Here is a 21,128-nt window from a genome sequence, read left to right as displayed (position 1 = left end):
AGATTTGATTTATTTATTTAGTTAGTTTTTGTTAATTTTTTTTAAAGATTTTACTTATTTGACAAGAGACACAGCGAGAGAGGGAACACAAGCAGGGGGAGTGGGAGAGGGAGAAGCAGGCTTCCCGCCGAGCAGGGAGCCCGATGCGGGGCTCGATTCCGGGACCCTGGGATCATGACCTGAGCCAAAGGCAGACGCTTAATGACTGAGCCACCCAGGTGCCCCAAGATGATTTTTCAAAGTTAATTTGAAATATAAAAAATGAGTTGATTTATGAACCTCTGACTTCTGTTCTTGGGAAATCATCTGTAAAGTGAGGTGTGTCTATAAGCCTATTTTAGGTCAAAGGGGCGAGGGGAGAGATTTCTAGTTTGAGGGACAGTGCATGGAGGAGTTGAGATGGGAGGTGAGAGATCACGATCCCTCAGAGAGTCAGTCTCAGGTTTAGCCATGAAGCACCAGGTCTCTGAACCCTTGCTTCTTTTGCAGTAAGTGATCTTTCTGGCCCCTTGCAGGTCCAAGCCAGTTCTGAGCAGGACAACAGGAATTGTTCCGGGTAAAGCAGAATCTGTTCCGTGTGTTTCTGTGTTCACTCATTTAACAGTGGATGGGGCCAGAGAGACATTCAGAAACTGAAAGCAGTTGAGAGTGTGGAGCAGGGAATACAAGGCCGAAACAAATCACGCACTTGGTAGGAGCTCCAGTGTGCTTGCTTGCTGATATGCACAACTTTCCTCCCTTCGCCCACCCGTTCCCTTTCAAAGAGAACAGAAGTTAATTTAGAAGAATCAGGTTTTATTTAGTGATGTGAACATTAAGAATCTGCCTACATGATTGAAATATTCACAAAGGACTTTACCATTCACACTCATATGCAGAGGAAGTCTGCTGAATAAAAAATGCTCCTTTACTCATCCAAGCTGCTGTCAGGGACAGCAAAGGGCTTGCCTGTTCCACTGGGGGGCTTCAGTCCTCGTGAATGTTGAATAGTTTGGCTACTTCGTTGAGATCTTCGTGTTGCTCACCGTCTTTAATGATCTGAGGGAGAGAGGAACAATGGGTCACCGACTCGCTTCGTGTGCGCCAGGCCGGCCTGCACAATGGGGAGGCCTGGGCCAGTCCCCACGTCGCCCTGGGAGGGAGCTGTGGGAACAGCCTTCTGTTAACCCCAAATGAGTGTGTGCCAACTCCCCGGCCACCCAGCCAAGTCCTGAGTGAAAAAGAAACGCTCCCGAGCCAAGGCTACACCTTTGTTCTGCTCAGGCACAGGCTGACCCGGGTGGACAATGCACAGCAGGGCACCCGATGAAGTCCGGGGTGCGTTTTCCCATCTTCCTCGAGGAGCGCTGACAGGTACCCACCTTCCTTGCTATTGGCATTCGGTTGAAGATGTTCCACAGCACGATCCCCACCACTACTTTGTCCCTGAGGTAGAAGATGACACCTTTGCCGTAGTCCTCCCCTTGGGCAGGGGCCTGGGGGACTACAGGATTGCTGGGAGGAACAGCGATTTCTGAGGCCTCAGACTCTGTCTCACTCTCTGAGCGGATACCAGTCCCTGTGGCCAACCCCCAGAACAAACAAAATAAAAACAAAACAGAGTCAGTTATGAACTTAGGAAATTCTAGAAGGCAAGTATCTTCTGACACCTGCTTCAACCTGCTCCTAGAGGATTTGTTTTTGTGCCCTCTTAGTAAACACTGGCCGTCTCCAGCTCCTCTCCACTGGCAAAGCCGACCACAGCTCTTCCTTGCCGTCTCCGGGGCACTGCGTCAGTCTGACCTGGAACTTCCTTCCCTTACCATTTCACTTTAAATGTATGCTATAGATTCTTTCCCAGTATCTGGATTTCTTCAAACTGCAGAAGACTAGCTCTTGTCCTCTGAGAAACATTCGAGAGCCGCACAGTCCAGTACAGTAGCCACTAGCCACAAACAGCAATTCTAGTTCTGTTATTAAAAGGTAATGAAAATTTTATCTATTTTAACCAAAATTAAATCAAATGTAAAATTCAGTTCCTCATTTGCACTAGCCACATTTCAAGTGCTAAACAGCCACACGCAGCTAGGGGCTATGTAGTGGACAGAGCAGGAACAGAACACTGCCCCTGGAGCAGAAAGGTCCACTGGACAGTGCTGCTAGAGAGGTCCTCTGGCCAAAGCAGGAGAGGGCACTTCCATACGGACAAACCGCAGTGCAGGGGGTTCCTCCTGGGGAGGGGGCATGCTGTCCTCTGAGAACAGTCAGGCTCCGAACAATACTGCCCAGGGTACAGAGTAGTGCTCTGGAGTTTCTTAGTCCCCGGGGCCCTCTCCTGGATCCACTTCTCTGGAGAGGGCCGGATGAAGGAGCGGGGGTATGTTACCCACTTGGATTACACAGGAAAAGGACCTACATGTCCATGTAATGTCTTGTTCTCTCCTTTAAAGAGCAACCTGTTCTTGAAACGCTTCTGACAAGAGGACACGGAGGTTAAATAACTTCAGCTAGGGTCATGGGAGGGAGAGAGAACAGGTCTAAGAGTTAATGAAAGAGTCGTGTGTGGGAGAGAAGTTCATTCCGTGAGAGGTGCCTCCCGTCCAAAGAAAACCTGGCAGTAAGATGTGACAAATGGAATTACAGGCAGCTCAAGAATTACTCGGTCCAGTTCTTCACGGCCCAGGGTCCGTGGAGGATTGCAGGTCCTACACTAAGGTTCTTGGGACTAGTAGGAGGCTAATAATAATAATGATAATAAAAAATAAAAATCTTAAAAGTTCAGGTTTTCTTCAGCACGCAGGGCTTCCTAGTCCCTAGCGGCAAACTAAACCAGAGTTGCTGAGCCAGCCGGGGCCGGAGGAGAGGACGAACACCCACATCTGAGTCTACGCTCTGACCAGGTTACCTGATTTTGCCAGCTCTCAGCCCAAGAAAGAGTAAGGACTTCGGGTTGGGTTTATTTTAAAGCACAACATGAAGAAAGGCTTTCACTGACAGTTCCCTCTGGCCAATACAGAAACCCCTTGTTCAGGAGAATCTGGACCACTGCTTCTCAACACTCTTCTCAGAGAAGTAGTTGGGCTTCCTTACCTGACTGCTCTGTGGCAGATTTTGGGTTGTCTTGTGCAGTTGCTTTTGCAAACACACCGACTGTGGGCAAACTACTGTCCACAAGACCAATAGCTTCATAGCCAACATCGGGGCCCAAATCACTCCTAAGGAAGGAGAGACAAGAGGGTGTTCTGTCAAGGGGACTGCAAAGAATGACACGGTGGTATATTTTTTATTTTTTCTAAGACACCACACTTTGATTCATGCCAACCAAAGAACCTGGTATGTGCAACAAGGGAAAACGCCAAACTGATCGGTCTGCTTGCCAGGGCATCTGGGGACAATCGTGAGAAAGCACTGTTATCCCAAAGCAGCTTTTATTTTCCTTAAGAAGCCATTATACATATCACATATCCATACACTGATCTACACTTTCTGAAATTTATCCATGCTTTTATCCCTTGGGGAGTGATGGGTTCATCAACTTTACTATTCACTACCTTCCTTTAACTCAACCTAAAGCTGCCCTGCTGGCGCTGTAAAGGGTGCTCCATATTTACAGAATTCAGAATCTGAGATCCCTTACAGCTTCATCAATGGATGGTATCTCCTCTGAGCCTTCATTTGTTCAAGGCTGGAATGCCTCCATCCACTTGATCATTTTATTTTAACTGTTCTTCTTGGGATGGTTTTGTAATCACGTGAGGCTACTACTCATGGTTTTGTTTCTGGTGCTCTACCTTTTTCCATCATTTAATTAAGTGATTAAGTAAGTAAAATTTGAGGATAGTTGACACACCGTGTTACATTCATCTCAGGCATACAGCTCAGTGATTTGATGAGTTTACACACTGCTGTACTCACCACAAGCATAGCTACCATCTGTCCCCTTATGCTATTTGAGTGTCATGGACTAAATTCCTTATGCTCTGCTTTTTATTCCTGTGTTGTCATTTCTTGACCACAGAAGCTCACTGGACTGGTATCTTCAGGGAATGGTCTACAGTGACTTCTCGGATACTGGTCCTGAGACCTAACTGATGATTATCTACCTATGGACTCTTTTGTTCCTAACCGCATTATCTTACAGGTGTTGACCCCGAAACCCATCTGTTATGTTTCTGCTGCCCGCTCACAAAACTGTGTGTGATTGTCTTGAAATGTATTCTCACCAGCTGAGAAGTTCCCCAATAGAAACTGCTTAGAGGCTTCTGAAACCTTGAAGTTTTTTATGCATCCCATCTTTCAAAGCAATAAGAGGAGAGTGTGCCAAATAAGGCCAATCCCAGTACTCAGGAATGTCCCTTGCTAACTTTTTGCTATTCAGAGAACTGTCTATAGATGCCTGACTTTGAACTGCTGATCTTAATTAAGGGTTACATATGAGTGGGCTGCTTTTTTTTTTTCCTCTTAAAGTAATCCCTGCACCCAACATGGGGCTCAAACTCACGACCCTGAGATCAAGGGCTGCATGTTTCACGGACTGAGCCAGCCGGGTGCCCCTGGGCTGCCTTTCTGTCGGTACGTTGGGCTCATTAGGGTTAGCACCGAAGAACAAATGAAAATATGCTGCCATCTCTAGCTAAGAGTACACGTTTGTACCGCCTCCTGCAGCTCAAACTCTGAGCTATTTTACCAGAAGTGCTGATGCCATCTCCACGCATTCACCTAGTCTGACTTATGCCAGGTGGGGCCTTTTACCAGAAGGCTGCTTGGGTGTAGAATGCATGGAAACAAGACAGATTTTTTCTCCCCTCTGTATGAAGCTAATTGGCCCACACGGAAACCAAACTGTAACTCTGGTCGTATTAATTCTGTGTTCTAACCAGTTGAGTCCACAAGGTACAAAACTATTACCAGAACATTGACTGATGCCAGTATGGCTTAGCAGCTCCAGTCATATTTTCTCCGGCCAATCTTCCGCTCACAACAGCGTGATCATGGTGCTCTACCCTCCTCCTACCCAACTTTATATCGTAGAAGCATGCAGCATCTCCTGCCTTTGGAAACAAGTACATTATATGAGCACATGATAAAAAAAAAAAAAATGACAGAACATACATTTTGAGGGCTCAAAAAAAACCCTTGTGCCGTTAACTAATTAGTGTTTTCCATTTATGGGCCAGAATCGCACCTACACTTAACTAAAAAAAGTTGAGATTCCATTTTTAAAAAACTATTCTATGCTAACCCCCCAAAACAAAAAACTATTTCTATGCTTCCACAATGCGAACTGAAATCTTCTATACTGCAGCTCACACCTATTTCTTCTCTCATTCTGCTCTTAGCAGAGACCGAATATTTAATAACTGTGATTTGCAAAATATTCTTTCCTATGCATGGAAACCAGTTTTTAGGTATGAGACCGCCTCTCACCTAGAAATCTTTTCCAAGATAGGATTTTCTTTTTTTTAAAAGATTTTATTCACTTATTCATGAGAGACACAGAGAGAGGCAGAGGGAGAAGCAGACTCTCCCGCGAGGGAGCCCAAAGTGGGACTCGATCCCAGGACCCTGGGATCACGACCAGAGTGGAAGGCAGATGCTCAACTGACTGAGGCACTCAGGCACCCCAAGATAAGGTTTTCTTTTGGTCATTCAGTATCTATTCGTTCATTCACCAAATATTTATGGAAAACTTATTTCTGTACAAAGCATTATACTGTCTGGGTGGCTGTGACAAACCTGACCCCCACTTTGCCCACAAAGAGCATATAACCTACCTGAGGAAGATGCAGCATCATCCCTCACTAGAATGCAATGCAAACCAGCAGGGTGCCATGTGACAGGTACAGAGTAAGTGAGCTCAGTGTTTCAAGCAGAGAGAGAGCCTCCGGCTGGAGGTGAACAAGGCCAACATCACTAAGGACGTGGCATGTGAGTGCTCTAACCCTTTGTGGCTATTCAGACTCCCCCAAGGCAACCTAAAAATCTAACGTGAGCAATGGTGAAAAAAACTATGAAATCCACCTGGTGGACAATTATACAGTCTTTAGAATCTGAAGCAATGTGGAAAATACATTAGAATGGTAAGTAAAAAAAGAGAACACGAATGTTTATTGTAGTACACTCACCATGACCATCTACAACAAAGGGAAAAAAACCTATGCAGAAGAAAATGAAGGGAAGGAAATACACCAAAATATCGGTGGTTGCTGTAGGTGATTTCCCCCCTTTCTCTTTTTTTCCTTCCCCCTTTCTCATTCTTTTTTTTTTTTTAAAGATTTTATTTATTTATTTGACAGAGAGAGACACAGCGAGAGAGGGAACACAAGCAGGAGGAGTGGGAGAGGGAGAAGCAGGCTCCCTGCGGAGCAGGGAGCCCGATGCGGGGCTCGATCCCAGGACCCTGGGACCATGACCTGAGCCAAAGGCAGACGCTTAACGACTGAGCCACCCAGGCACGTCCCCCTTTCTCATTCTTATCTGTCTTCCATATTGAGTGCATATTGCTTTTTTAAAGATTTATTTATTTTAGAGAGGTGGGGAGGGGCAGAAGGAGAGGGAGAGTGAGAATCCCAAGCACACTCCCCACTGAGCATGGAGCCCCATATGGGGCTTGATCTCACAACCCCAAGATCATGACGTGAGCCAAAATCAAGAGTCGGATGCCCAGCTGACTGAGCCACCCAGGTGCCCCTACATATTGCGTTTATAACAAGTTTTAAAAAATCCAGTATACTCTAGGCGCACCTGGGTGGCTCAGTCAGTTAAGCGTCCAATGTGTGATTTCAGCTCAGGTCATGATCCCAGGGTCCTGGGATCGAGCCCTGAGTCGGGCTGTGCGCTCAGCAGCGGGGACTCTGCTTGGGACTCTCTCCCTCCCTCTGCCCCCCCCCCCGCTCATGCTCGCTCTAAAATAAATAAATAAATCTCTAAAAAAATGCAGTACACTTTATCTTTAAAAAAAAAAAGCTTTAAGGGAAAAACACCCTTCTTAGTTGCAGAGTCCATAATCAAACACAATACACTTGTAATGATCTAACAATGGGGAAATTACCTCATGGTTCCTACATACTATAGTCTTGTTTGTGTCATAACATTTTTTAAAACAGCTAAAAATAGTGCTCAAAGATAACGAAAACAGAGTAATTTTCCCTTCTAGGGAATGTTATAAAACTGCCTCATCCTCCATTCCCTGGGCTCACTTTCGGGCAAAGGGAACAGCGGATCCATCTGAAAGCTGGGCACATGCCCATCAGGGCAATGCCGATGGCAGCTGCCAACCATAGAACGGGAAGAACTCTATTTCGGTAGGCGCACACACTGTTCATTTCCTTTTCCACTAGCTTGTGGCATGCAGCCATACCTGATCTTGTAAATCAAGTAGTGGAGTTTCTGTTCTTCACCCTCGGCCTCCAAACATTCTGACTCTATCTGGGCAAGGTGCTGACGAGCTTTCGCACACTGCCAGGCAGACTTGCTCACAGGCTGGGGACAAGGAACCATGCCCACTTGTGCTGTTGCACACTTACCACCCAGATGTTGGAGCGGGCTTGGAGCTCTGCATTTACCCGGAAGCCACCAAAATCAGAGTCTATCTCTAGTCCACCCGTCTTGGCCAACTCAACATTGGGCTCCAGGCCCACAGCTGCCACTATGTGGTCAGTTTCTACCTGAGGAAAAAAAAAAGAAATAATTCAGCCAGAGGCAACTGGGTGGTTCAGTCGTTAAGCATCTGCCTTCGGCTCAGGTCATGATCTCAGGGTCCTGGGATCCAGCCACGCATCGGGCTCCCTGCTCAGCGGGAAGGCTGCTTCTCCCTCTCCCACTCCCCCTGCTTGTGTTCCCTCTCTCGCTGTGTCTTTCTCTGTCAAATAAGCAAAATCTTTTGGAAAAAAAAAAAAAGAGTAATTCAGCCGGTTACCACAGTTTCCATGTATGTCTACGGACATAGCAACTGTACTTTATTTTACTACGAAGTGGAGCTTTACAAAAAAAAAAAAAACAAAAACAAAAATACAAAACAAAAAAAACCCCAACTCACTGATTAACTCACATAACTCTGGTAAACAGATTTAAAGGTCTACTTTATAAACTTCCTCCAACACAAATCTACCCCACATTGTCGGAACAGAAATCTGCCACCCTTGTAAGGTCTCAAAAATCTGTGATACAGACGGGAGGGGAGAAGTGGTTCACAGGTGTCTACTCTGGCTCTCATCATTCTTATTTTAATGGAGAGAATAGTTCATTCAGAAAATTATGACAGTGTTAATGGTGGCTGCCACGAAAACTATCCACTGTTATCAAACGAAGGAGTAAGAATGAGGAAAGGGGAGGGGAGAGCTGGAAGGTCTTGGCAGCCCATCTTCCCCTCCTTACCTTCCGGCCATCTTTCAACTTGATGAGTAACTTGCCACCACTGACTCCAACTGATTGCACAATCGCATTGGGAAGCACCTTAACCCCCTCTGTGAAGGCAAACAAGACCTGAGGCTGAGCGTGCGAGCGTCCCACCTTCATGACGAGTAGGGAAGATGACTAAAGGCACCCCCCATCATAAAACCAGTAATCATCAGCACGTAGGCAGCCTTGGGGAACTGCAAGAACCCACACCCACAGTTCATTTTTGGTACTTCCGGGAATTTGGTGCGTCAGATTCAGATCGCCTATAGGAACTTGGCTGAGTGGAGAATGGTAGAACTATTTCATCTGCCAGGTGATACGGCTTATGTCAAGGGGGTTCCCAAAGAAGCCAACTTTGCGTTAGGCCTCATTCAAAGGAAAGAGCGGCAGCATATGGAAAGTCTCTCTACCTCGTCTGACTTTTTCCATGGTCCAGTTGCTGAGGTATTCAGGGAGGATCTTTCCCATATTTCCTTTCTCAGGGAAGAGCTGAATCACTTCTGTACCCAAAGCTCGAGCTGGGAAGAAGAAACACACTAGGTAGAGCAGGAGGCAAAAGCCAATCCTGGGAAGACAGGAAGAGAAGTGAAGGAGCAGCAGGTTGCCATTCGTGACACACAGGGCAATGCTGCGACCTAGGCCAGAGCTCCTATTTGTGGGGCACTGACAAGGCAAATATAACAGGTGCCAGAACTGCTGTCCCTGGATTCAACTACACACCACACTAAGTGCATTACACCCAGGAATCCGCTCAGGCTCACGCCTGTGCCTTGTGGCCTCTGAAGAGGAAGCACCCTCGTGAGAAGATGCCCCGATTTCACACAGCCGAAAACTGACATTAAGGAAAATGGCTGTCACGAAACATTCAAACTGGAACACACAGAGCTGTCGAACTGGGAAGCATGGTGCGTATGAAGAAATTCTGACTTTTACAGGGAATAGAAGTTCAAATATACATACAACTCTGTAGTCTACATTGCCCTTACCATCTTAATAACTCACTTTCCTTACTATTTTATTTCTTTTTTAAAAGACTTTTTTTAAAAAGATTTATCAGGGGGCATCTGGGTGGCTCAGTAGGTTAAGTGTCTGCCTTCGGCTTGGGTCATGATCCCGGGCTCCTGGGATCAAGCCCCGTGTCAGATCCCTTGCTCAGTGGGAAGTCTGCTTCTCTCTCTCCCTCCGTGTGTGCGCACGCATGCTCTCTCTCTCAAATAAATAACATCTTTAAAAAAATAAAAATAAAAAAATAAAAGATTTATCAGATGCTTAACCGAATGAGCCATCCAGGCACCCCTAAAGGTTTTATTTTTAAGTAATCTCTATACCCAATGTGGGCCTCGAACTCACAACCCTGAGATCAAGAGTCATACACTTGGGGCACCTGGGTGGCTCAGTTGGTTAAGCAACTGCCTCTGGCTCAGGTCATGATCCTGGAGTCCCGGGATCGAGTCCCGCATCGGGCTCCCTGCTCGGCAGGGAGTCTGCTTCTCCCTCTGACCCTCCCCCCTCTCATGTGCTCTCTCTCATTCTCTCTCTTTCAAATAAATAAATAAAATCTTAAAAAAAAAAAGAGTCATACGCTCTACCAACTGAGCCAGCCAGGCATCCCCTTAATACTTTATTTCTGAGGAGTCCTGGCTTAGAGGCTAGAGGAAGGGAAAGAAAGCATTTCTGCTCAGTTGCTCAGATGACAGCTTTTTGGTCACTAAGGGATTCCTCACGAGAACTAAGCTCAGTGCTTAGCTTTTCACCATATAAATCTTTTTTTTTTTTTTAAGTGAACTCTACCCCCAATGTGGGGCCTGAACTCACATCCCCAAGATCAAGAGTTGCATGCTCTACTGACTAAGGCAGCCAGGCACCCCTTACCACATAAATCTTAATCAAACTCTTTCTACTGATCCTGGCAAATGCATCCCTGGAATTTGTGAGAGCCCCAAAAAGCATGGGATATAAAACCAGAGAAAGAAAAATTGAGGTCACTGCTCAGTACTCACCCTTTCTGCCAAGAGCGCAGGCCAGTTCACTCCCAAGGAAGCCCCCACCGATTATCGTAATTGACTTGACTTCCCGGGAGATCTTCTCTAAGGCTCTGAAGTCTCCAATCTGCAGGATCACACCAGTTTAGTGCACTCATTTCCCAAAGGGGCATAGGATAATACCAAGAAATATTTTCGGCTAAATCTTTGACATGTAATTTGCACATAAAATCTTCTCCTTGTAAGAAGTGGCTCAATTATAGCCTCTGTTACTGATGTAAATTTCTCGCCCTTGGAACATTCCTTCTAGCATCAGTGGTTCTCAACTGGGGGCAGTTTCACCCCCTCTCCCTCAGCGGACATTTGGTAATTTCTGGAGCCATTTTTGGTTGCCACAACTGGGGGTGAGGAAGTGCTCCTTGCAGCTAGCAGGTAGAGGCCGGGGATGCTGCTAAATATCCTATATGCACAGGCCAGCCCCTCACGACGAACAGTCATCCAGCCCAAAATGTCAATGGTGCCAAAGGCTGATAAACCTTATTTGATCAAGAATTTAAAGGATGGGGGCGCCTGGGTGGCTCAGTCGTTAAGCGTCTGCCTTCGGCTCAGGTCATGATCCCAGCGTCCTGGGATCAAGCCCCACATCGGGCTCCTTGCTCTGAGGGAAGCCTGCTTCTCCCTCTCCCACTCCCCCTCTGTTTGTGTTCCCTCTCTCACTGTGTCTCTCTGTCAAATAAATAAATAAAATCTTTAAAAAAAAAAGAATTTAAAGGATGATAGCAATCTTCTCAAATACCCGTAAGAGTGGCTGGAAAATTTCAGCAGGTGTCCCGAGTAAAGCACAGTGTTAAGAAGCAAAGCGCCCCCCCCTTCCTTTTTCACTTAGGTACTCGGGTTTTCTCTTCAAAGTCTCTGCAGTAACATTTGCAATGGAAAATGCCAAGAGGCTATAAGGAGTTCCAATGACTCAAAGGCATCAGGAACAAAACAAGTATGGAAGAGCAATTGGGAGGAACTATAGTAAGCAATAAAAAACACTAGATGTATTTTTCGCCTAGGAGCTGAAAACCCTTGAGTGAGGTATTTGAGGTGCAGAGAGAGGAAGTGACTTGCTCAAGGCCAGATAACAAGTCTATAGAAGAGCCATAAATAGAACTCCCATCTCCCAATTCCTGGGTAGTTACTTGGGGACCACATGATTATGCTACCTCTTCAAAAACCAAAAACAATGAAAGCACTAAAGCAGACAATTACCTTTCTGAAAAGCGTTGTTCTACTCTTCACCTCTGCTCCAGCCCTATCAATGGCAGACAGACTTCTTGGAGTGCCTCCTGGAAACAGGAGGAGGAAAACCCTTTAGCCCAACAAGCGAGGAGCTAGCCCAACAAGCAGGGAGCTAGCCCAACAAGCGGGGAGCTAGCCCAAACGCTCCCCCCGCCAAAGGTGGTGCTGTGGCAAGCGAGGTTCTGCTGGTGCCACCTCAGCCTCCACAAGGCCCAGAGGCTTTGTTTCCCTTCACCTGGCCTCCCAGCAGGCTTCTGTCATTTCCTTGGAGAAGCCATTTGTGAATCTCTACAAAGGGCCCGCCCTCCCTGGAGATGGCCACAAGGCCTCGCTTTTTCCTTCCCTGGTCCCTTCTAGGGGCATCGCCAGAAAGCATGCTATGTTTGTTTAAGCGACCGCTTCAGTCTCCTCTCTCGATTTCTGATCGAAGTGGCAATGAAGCTGTGAGGCTGTATCACTTCTGGGGCACAGGGCAGAGAGCAGAGGGCAGGGGCTAAACGGGGGGAGGGGAAAAAAGGCCATCCTCTTCAATACCCATCTGTGCCCTTACCCAAAGGAGCAGCAGGGGTACTCCAGAAGGGCTGCTGATCAGATGCCTGTAGTTAGCTGGGCTTTGCACAAAGAGAGGCCACCCACTTCAGGGAGACTGGGTTTTGGTTTTCTTAAGATTAAGTAGTGCCTTCTATACTAAAACTTGAATGAGCTGTACCAGGGAAATCTGTCTGGAGAAATACTCACCTGTTGCAATCAAGCACTTTTCATAGGTTATCTGAGAGCCATCGTTAAGTTTCACCACGTTGCCTCTCACGTCGAGCTGCACTACCTGGGACACACACAGAAAGACAGAGAGATGAGTTAGTTTAAAACGCTTTGGTATCGAGACGTAATTCACGTAACATTATACTTACCATGTTAAAATGTACAATTTGTGGTTTTTAGTATATTCACAAGGTTGTGCAACCATTACCACTATAATTATAGATCATTTCCATTACCCGAAAAAGGAACCCTGTACCTTTCAGCCGTCAGCCCAGTGAGAAGAATTCGTTCTTGACCCAGGGTGATCCTCAAGAAACCATTTCTAAGTAATCACTGGCACCGCAGTTTCTGGTACCCAGCCTCTTCAAGTGGTCATACTTTCTTAAGCAGCCAACATTAAAACAAATCCCCACAGTCCCCAAAGTCCCTGCCCAATTTGTGGAAATGGAGAACAGAGACGGACTTTTCTGCTTGGCTTTCCTTGAAACCTTATTTCCTGGTTCACACCGCTCCTACATCCTCAACATTTTTACAAGCTGTTTTGTCTAACTTCTACCCTTCGCTAGAACTCAGCTCTCCCGCCAAGCATAGCTCACACGTAGAGACCTCTCATTCACGCACACTCCTCCCCCATCACACCCAGGGGTGGGGGTGCTGGTTGCTGCTGCTGCTTCCAGATTCGTGGGCCCTCACGCCCTTCTGAGAAGCACCCACCTACATCCTACCAGTCACTGTTATGCAGCCACCTCCCGGTCACTCCTCGTTCACTGAAGACCTAGGAAGTTGGCTCATCCTTTTCCTCCTGAGCCACATCCAGAATCCTCTCTCTGAAAGCTCTACTTCTACCTTGAATATCCCATTTTTTGGTCACAGTTTGCCATTCTTCCAGCTTTCTTTCCAGTCCTGTTGTCACCTATACTCGCTTTTTATTTTCTCTGCTTACCCAGTGGGCCATTCCATTCCCGCTAATCTGGGCCCATGCTAGATCACCCAAACTGTTCTCCTGCTACCACCTCTAATTTCCTTGCACCCTCCTCTTTCTTATGGTGAAGAGCTTGAGATCTGGAGTCAGAGAGACTAGAGATCCAGTCTCTGCTCCCCTCTCTACTAGCTGCGAGGCCATTCGTTCAAGACATACTTATTAAGCACCTACCATGTCAGGGACTGCGTTAAGGATTGGGGACATGATGGTGAGAAAAACAGATACCTTCCCTGTCTCCAGAGTCTAGTAGCCAAGGCAGACAATTTAACATATACAATCAAGAGTGAGAAATGCTCTGATAAGGGCAGTACAGGTAGCCCTAGGGACATGTGATAGGGGCCCTCCATTGAGCCTTCTGGAGGCAACGACATAAACTGTGATTGGATAGGTGAGTAGTTTCTTTAGCCTTTGGTTTGTCCTTGGGTAAGCTCTCTCTTCAATCCAACCCCACTAGCTCAACCGTCACACTGCTCACTCTCAGATAACCAACCACCTGGTCCCCTAGTTTATTGCAAGAACAAGTGAAGCCATTAGATGTGATCCTCCTCGGCTTCCCACCTCCCAACCCCCACCTCCGTCCTTCCAGCTTCTGGGATGAGGTGTCCTTTCTGTGCTGTTCCTGTGCCTAAGCCCCATTCCCTTCCTTTCTCGCCCAGAACCATCTCCTGGTAGTTACCACTCATTCCTCCCCTTCCCTGCTGACATCTGAGGCCTTCAGCCCGTTAACATACGTCGGTCTGTCCCATCCTCAGAGCCCCACCTCTGACTCTACGTCCTCCTCGAGCTCCTACCAATTGCCGTCTCCCTTTTCTCATTTAAGCTTTTTGAAGAAGTACTTGATCTTCTTTTCTGACTTCACGATGACATCTGAGCCACTAAGTCTATATGGCTCGTTTTACAGTTTTCTTCTGGCCAGACTCCTTTGCTGCAAGGAGGATGTGATCGTTCTTCTTGAAACTCTCTCCAACTTCGCTCAGCCCCTGTCCCGGGCTCTCTTCCTTTAATTTCTTTCCTAGTTCCTGTGATCTCTTCTTCAGTCTGCCTCCTAAAAGTTGGGTTCTCCAGGGTTCCATCCTTGCCCCACTCCCCTCTGACTGCAAAGTTCTCCACAGGCGGCCTCACCCACTCTCATGGTTTCAACTCTTACACATACGTGGATGATTCCTGAATCTCTATCCGCGCCCAGACCCCCCCACTGAGCATCACAGTCACATATCCATCTGCCCACAGGCCATCTCCACAAATATATTCCGTTTCGCAGGGAACAATCCAAAACTAAATGTTCTTTCCCCCTTAAGCTAGGTCTTCCTCTTGTAGCATCTCTCTTACCCGGGGCTACACCACCACCTACTACACCAGCTGGAAATCAGAAAGGCATCTTTGCCTCCTCCCTCTCCCTCATGGCCCACCTTCAATCTATCCCCAAGCGCCATCGAGGCTGCCTTCTAAGCATGTCTCCAGTCTTGTCTCCCACTGTCACCTCTCTATCAGAAGCTATACAACAGTGTTATTAAGAGCTTGGGCTCTGGAGTCAGAATTCTGGAGTCAGACAGATATGGGCTCAAATTCTGTCTTCACCACTTATTCGCTATTTGATCTTAGGCCAGTTAGTTGACTTTTTTTTTTTTTTTTTTTTAAGTAGGCTCCATGCCCAATGTGGGGCCTGAACTCACGACCCTGAGATCACAACCTGGGCTGAGGTCAAGAGTTGGACACTTAACTAACTGAGCCACCCAGGCGCCCCACAGTTGACCTCTTTTTAATCTCACTTTCTTTCTCTATAAAATGACAATAATAATAATACCTAGCTGGTAAGATTCTCATGAGAACATGAGATAATACCTGTAAAGCACTTCAGAACTGGGCTTACCGCCACCGCTACTACTACCCCATCACCACGGCCGTCACGGCTGCCACTGCCCTAATTTGCTGCAGTGTCTTCAAAATGGTCTACCTCTAGTCTTGTCCCCCAAATCCATCCTCTTCAGAGCCAACACAGGGATTACTTAAAATTCAATCTGTTCTATATCCTTGTCTAAAATGTAAGAGCCCCCCAGTGCCCACGGGGAAAAGCTCAAGTTCTTCTATACAGCAGAGCTCTCCATGGTCAGCACCCTGTGTAACATCTTGCTCTCATCTCTTGCCATTCTTTAGCTTATGCTTTCTGCTCTGTCAGTAGCCAGCTGCTTGTTTCCCTGTACCAAAGCTGCTTTTTCATAACCCGTACCTTTGCTTATTCTGTTTTCTACTTGAATTCCCTTCACTGACCACGAATCTGGTGAATTCTTCTTCATTCCATAAAATTTCCCATTCTATAAGGCCTCCTCCTCCAGGAAGCCTTCCCTGAAATCCCAGTAGTTCCCACAATACACTGTGCCTATCTTTCTTACTCCACATCTGTGTGTTATGATTATCTGTTCACGTTTTTGCTTAAATACTGTTAAGCCCAAGAAGGCAGAGCCTGTGTGTTATTTACACACAGAGGATACTTAATACCTAACGTCTCATTACCAGTTTTTTTTTTTTTAAAGATTTTATTTATTTATTTGACAGAGAGAGACACAGCGAGAGAGGGAACACAAACGGGGGGAGTGGGAGAGGGAGAAGCAGCCTTCCCACGGAGCAGGGAGCCCGATGTGGGGCTTGATCCCAGGACCCTGGGATCACGACCTGAGCCGAAGGCAGCCACTTAACCGATTGAGCCACCCAGGCGCCCCTCATTACCAGCTTATCCATAAACCTATATCCACCTCCTCTGCCTATGTCTCCTTATAGAAGAAGTGGGCTTATGCCTAGCAAAGGTCAATTCTCCACTTGTGCTCTGGATCCCATCTACTCTGGACTTTGCTCCTTCTGATAACCCTTCCCTCTCCACTGGAACATTGCCATTAGTTTACAAATACACTCTAACACCTCCCATTAACAAAAATGAAATATAACATAGCAAAACAAAACCCTCCCTGGACCCCACAAATGCCCTCCAATGACTGCTCCCATTACTCAGGTACTCACCTTTGTAAAGTCTAACGATATTTCCCATGCTGACGTAATGCCTAAATTATTTTACTATCCTGAATAATATACCGCTGTCAATCTCTTGTCATCAATAAATCCCGAAGAAATGTTAGTGTGGAAAATAGGAAGACAAAGGAAGGGCAGAGGAGCAAATCTGGAGAAGGATCAGATTCAGGGTCACTGTCCCCAATGGTTTGACTTCCCTGGGGAAGTTTAGTCGACATGCTTCTCTAGGCTTTGAGATTAGCGCTTCCCCCAAGAAGAAACACTGCGCAGTGAAGACTGGCAAGAGCAAGCCTAAAATGACTCGATCCTTCTTTGATGAACTACAGTGGCAGGACAGACGTAAATGGCAGTGTGAATACAAGTCACCATACTTGTGGCGCACATGGAACTTGACAAGGGAAGCGGCCTACTAGCTCACCTTCTTCCCAGTGAGGACAGCCACACCACCATTCTCAATGTGAGGCAGGTCCTGAGCAGAGACATAGAAAGAGGGTGGCTGGAAATATATGCTGTATAGAGAAGAGGGAGAAAGTGTTATAAGCACCTGGAACTGCCATCAACTTCCCCCAGAGCTTTAGTAAAACTGTTTCAATCATGAAAACTCTCAGGAACATTTTCCAGAGTAAGTTTCCAAGTCCAATAAATCTTGGTAGTAGCTTATTTACATAGTGGTATTTTAGACTAGGGTTCTCACCTGGGGGCAATTTGGCAATGCCTAGAGGCATTTCTGGCTGTAACAGCTTAGGGGGAAGGAGGCTTCTGGTATCTAGTGGGTAGAGGCCAAGGATGCTATTAAACATCCCACAACGCACAGAACAGCCCCCACAACAAAGAATTATCCAGCCCTAAATGCCAATAGTACCAACACTGCTCTGGATTTAGGTTCATATTTAGAACAAGAAAGGGCGCCTGGGTGGCTCAGTTGGTTGAGCGTCTGACTGCTGATTTCGGCTCAGGTCATGATCTCAAGAGTGATGAGATCAAGCCCCGTGTTGGGCTCTGTGCTCAGCAGGGAGTTTGCTTGAGATTCTTTCTCTCCCTCTCCCTCTGCCCCTCCACCCACTGCACACACTCTCTCTCTCAAATAAATAAATCTTCAAAAAAAAACAACAAAAAACCCCCCAAATTAGAACAAGACCACCACCCAGGGAGCTGGTATTCACACATCCACCTGAATGAGCTGTCCAGAGTGGTGCCAGTCAATGGACAGCGAGGTCTAGCACCTGAGAGGACTTTGCCGCATTAGCTATGAGGTATTAATGAAGGGATGGCTAACATAATTGACGGTATGCATCCTGCTTGAGAATAGAACATGATAATGGGAGTGAGGGAGGTGGGTAGATCTGTAAAACTTAGTCCAGTATCAAAGGGATCACTAGTGAGAAAAAAACTAGAACCCAAAAACATGGTACTGGAATCAAGAGACCCATGGAGTCCCATAGAAGGAGAAGGCTTCTGGACCTGTCTTTCCAAGTCTTTCATGCAAACATCTTAACAATGAGGTTCTTCCTTACAGTGTTTCCACTCTATTCCCGCAATTCTGCACGCCTGCTAGGGTGTCAAGGAAAACTCCAGAGAACAGTGTTTTCTCTTTTGCTTTTATGGGAGACACCTCGGCAAGTGTAATGTAAGGAAGTGACAACACAGGCCGAGATGATCTTCACGGCAGAAGTCTAACAGCAAGGTCCCGGAAATAGGTGCATTAGTCCTTCAGAGGCCAACATTACAGCTTTACTTGTTGGCAGATTGGGTAACAGAATCCAGGACTCTTGCCACGGGAACCCGTTGCCTCTACACTATGCCAAGTGTGCACCACAGCAGACTCCACACAGTCTGTGCAAACTCCTGACCAATGCCCTGTGCTTAGCTCAAGTTGCCAGTCAGGCCCACTTTACAGATGTGAACGCACCTTCTCTCTTTTCCGTTCCACTGTCTGAATCGCAGCGTCTTTGTGACATTTGGATCATCTGAAAACCACAGTTCTTTTGAAAGAGGAGGTCGCATGTATGGCAGCTCAGGATCTTCAGACACAATCAGTACCTTCAGATAGAAAATGATAGTTATCCCAGCCAAGTCATTTAAGAGGCAGATGTCAAAGTGCGGACACTGGCTAAGTACTTGCAGACTCTACCCTCCGTGCCAAGTGGAAGAGTGTGTGCCTTACCCTGGCCCCAGGATCCCGAGCCCGGATGGATCTGGCTGCAGCAAAAGCAGCGGTGCCTCCCCCGATGAGCAGGAATGGGACGTGACTTGGTACCCTGACTTGAGGAACTGGTTCTCCTTCTGGAGCTGTAAGCAACACACCAGACAGGGTCAATTTTCTTAAAATCTCAGATGACTCCTTGCCACTATTTAAAGTTTATTTATTTATTTTTTAGTAATCTCTACACCTGACATGAGGCTTGAACTCATGACTCTGACCGAGATCAAGAGTCGCAGGCTCCTCCAACTGAGCCAGCCAGCCAGCCACCTCTCCTTGCCACTATTAAAAAAAAAAAATCACCTTGTACTTGTTTCAATCCTTTACATAAAGCTAGCAAACACTGTACCTACGTTAATCTTGACAAACTTCACAGCAGCCTGATGAACAAGAAAAGCAAGTACTTTTTCATTTCATAAGTGAAAAATACCCCCCAAAGAGGCAAATGATTTGGCCAACGTCATTCATTCATTACATCTGTCAGAACCAGAACCTAGCTTAAATAGTCTAGCTATTTCTAAAATACATCGGAAAGTATATATTAGAAAGCTTCTGCTCTTCCCACTAACTTCCTAATGATCAACAGGAAAATACCAAGTTCATTTTCACCTTTTGTTAGCAGTAAAAGGGGAAAACCCAGCAGGTCAATTGGGGATTATTATACAATGTTCAAGAAAAAGGAGGTGTTTTGAAGACAGCAATGTAAATCGCCCACCCAGAGTCGTAGGGCTTATTAAGGGATTAAAACACTTCATTCTGAAAAATCAAGCCAGTCTTGGGGATGGAAGTGACAGCTAGTGCTATATGCTTTAGGAAAACAAATATATCTTTAACAACTTGAAAACTCCAAAGACTCTAAAGGGGAACAAAACAAACCAAAAGAATTTCCTCATTGGAAAAAAAAGGCCTTCATGTCTTTTCCAACAATTATCCTCATCAAGCTTGCCTTTTGAATTTAAAGCTTGCTTTTTTATTTTTTATTTATTTTTATTTTTTAAATTTTATTTTATTATGTTAATTACCATACATTACATCATTTGTTTTTGATGTAGTGTTCCATGTTTCACTGTTTGCGTATAACACCCAGTGCTCCATTCAGTACATGCCCTCTTTAATACCCATCAACAGGCTAATAAAGCTTACCTTTTAAAGAGTCTAATATATTAAAAAAAAACAGCCACTCAAAATCCTCATTAATGACTATTCTCAAACCCAAATTCCAGTCAAATACCTTAACAAATTGCTCCCAGGTCTGGAGTAATTCCACAGTTTCTGGAAGCTTACTGTCTCACAGCATTGTCACATCTGTAAGACATCTGCAAAGCATAGCACCCAAACTGTTTTTAACTTGCCCTTCATATACTGAGTCTCAAATAATACTCACCAGGTGATGTGGCCCTTTTCTGTTTCTCTTCTGGTGTCAGCCCTAACCCTGACATTCTTTCATCATATCTTTTTTGATCATCTTTTATAGTCTTGTAGGCCTGCAGATCCAAACATGGAGAAAATTTCATCATAAAGCTAGTTCATGCCGTAAGTAGTATCATTATCTTTCAATTAAATGAGAAACTTTTGTCTACATGAAGTAAGTTCTATGTTAAAATCACTAAGGCAAAATTATTTTCTCAAAAAAATATCGGGTATGTACACACTTGGTCTAAAAATAACATAGGTACACCGATGAAAAGGTTCCAGTTTCAAATTTCCTTAGACTCTATGTAAAGAATTTTCCTTATATTTAAGTCTGAAGGTACAGCTAAAGAAAAAAAGGAAACCATTTTTTTAATTTTTTAATTTAATTTTTTTTATTTTTTAAAAGTAATCTCTATGTCCAACGTGGGGCTCAAACTCACGACCCTGAGATCAAGAGTCACATGTTTTACGACTGAGCCAGCTAGGCGCCCTGAATTACACTGATTTTAATTTTTACAAGCTTTTATAAAGAAATAAAACAAATGTGTATTCATGAATACCTGAATGACTTTCCTCTCCTCTTAAGCCGTCTTTACCATCCTTTTTTTAAATCTTTTTTTTAAAGAAAATCATTTTATACTAGACGAATAAAGGGCTAAACTTTATTAATTTTTAAAGGTTTTATTTATTTAAGAGAGAGAGAGAGAGAGCACAAGTGGGGGGAATGGCAGAGGGAGAGGGAGAAGCAGACTCCCTGCTGAGTGGGGAGCCCGATGTGGGGCTCAGTCCCAGGACCCTGAGATCATGACCTGCACTGAAGTCAGAGGCTTATAATTTCATAAGTGAAAAATACCCAGGGTTAAATTTTATAAAAGGTGTTTTGGACCATGCTTAGCTGTGGATACTAGCTGTGAAATGAAGCTATACAGTTCTGGGTAGGAAGCTGGGACATTACGTTTTCTTGGTAGACGTCCCAAGTTTTGCTGGGTACTCGGCTAATGCCCCGAAACATGACTGCCTGTATCCTAGTCTTACAGAGTAACTCATCTTTCCCTCAATAGTCTATCCTGCTTTTGACACTTAGATATTTACCAAGGGTTAAACACCT

The 21,128-nt window shown here is 45.6% G+C and overlaps 1 protein-coding gene across 3 annotated transcripts in view; it reads right to left on the bottom strand.

The window, feature by feature from the left end:
- Positions 1-774: 774 nt before the first annotated feature.
- The window catches only part of AIFM1 (apoptosis inducing factor mitochondria associated 1), a 33,433-nt gene continuing 13,079 nt past the window's right edge, over positions 775-21,128 (bottom strand). For 2 of the 3 annotated variants that reach the window (XM_028122736.2, XM_028122734.2), the window contains exons 3-16: positions 19,992-20,091; positions 18,572-18,696; positions 18,317-18,447; positions 16,826-16,916; positions 12,384-12,468; positions 11,616-11,692; positions 10,380-10,488; positions 8,790-8,897; positions 8,356-8,444; positions 7,506-7,646; positions 4,888-5,030; positions 3,070-3,194; positions 1,362-1,558; positions 775-1,038 (exon numbers count right to left, since the gene is read on the bottom strand). In XM_028122736.2, the coding sequence (XP_027978537.1) occupies positions 967-1,038; positions 1,362-1,558; positions 3,070-3,194; positions 4,888-5,030; positions 7,506-7,646; positions 8,356-8,444; positions 8,790-8,897; positions 10,380-10,488; positions 11,616-11,692; positions 12,384-12,468; positions 16,826-16,916; positions 18,317-18,447; positions 18,572-18,696; positions 19,992-20,091 (1,593 nt within the window). In that variant the 3' untranslated portion in view covers positions 775-966. The remainder of the gene's footprint in view (positions 1,039-1,361; positions 1,559-3,069; positions 3,195-4,887; positions 5,031-7,505; positions 7,647-8,355; positions 8,445-8,789; positions 8,898-10,379; positions 10,489-11,615; positions 11,693-12,383; positions 12,469-16,825; positions 16,917-18,316; positions 18,448-18,571; positions 18,697-19,991; positions 20,092-21,128) is intronic. The other variant, XM_028122735.2, reaches the window with a different exon arrangement.

This window comes from Eumetopias jubatus, unplaced genomic scaffold (assembly GCF_037043125.1).
Source record: "Eumetopias jubatus isolate StellerSeaLion01/CBP00866 unplaced genomic scaffold, mEumJub1_p1.0 scaffold_11, whole genome shotgun sequence".
NCBI classification, from domain to species: domain Eukaryota; kingdom Metazoa; phylum Chordata; class Mammalia; order Carnivora; family Otariidae; genus Eumetopias; species Eumetopias jubatus.
Note: the sequence above shows the minus strand (reverse complement) of the source record. Positions and strands in the feature narration are given on the sequence as shown.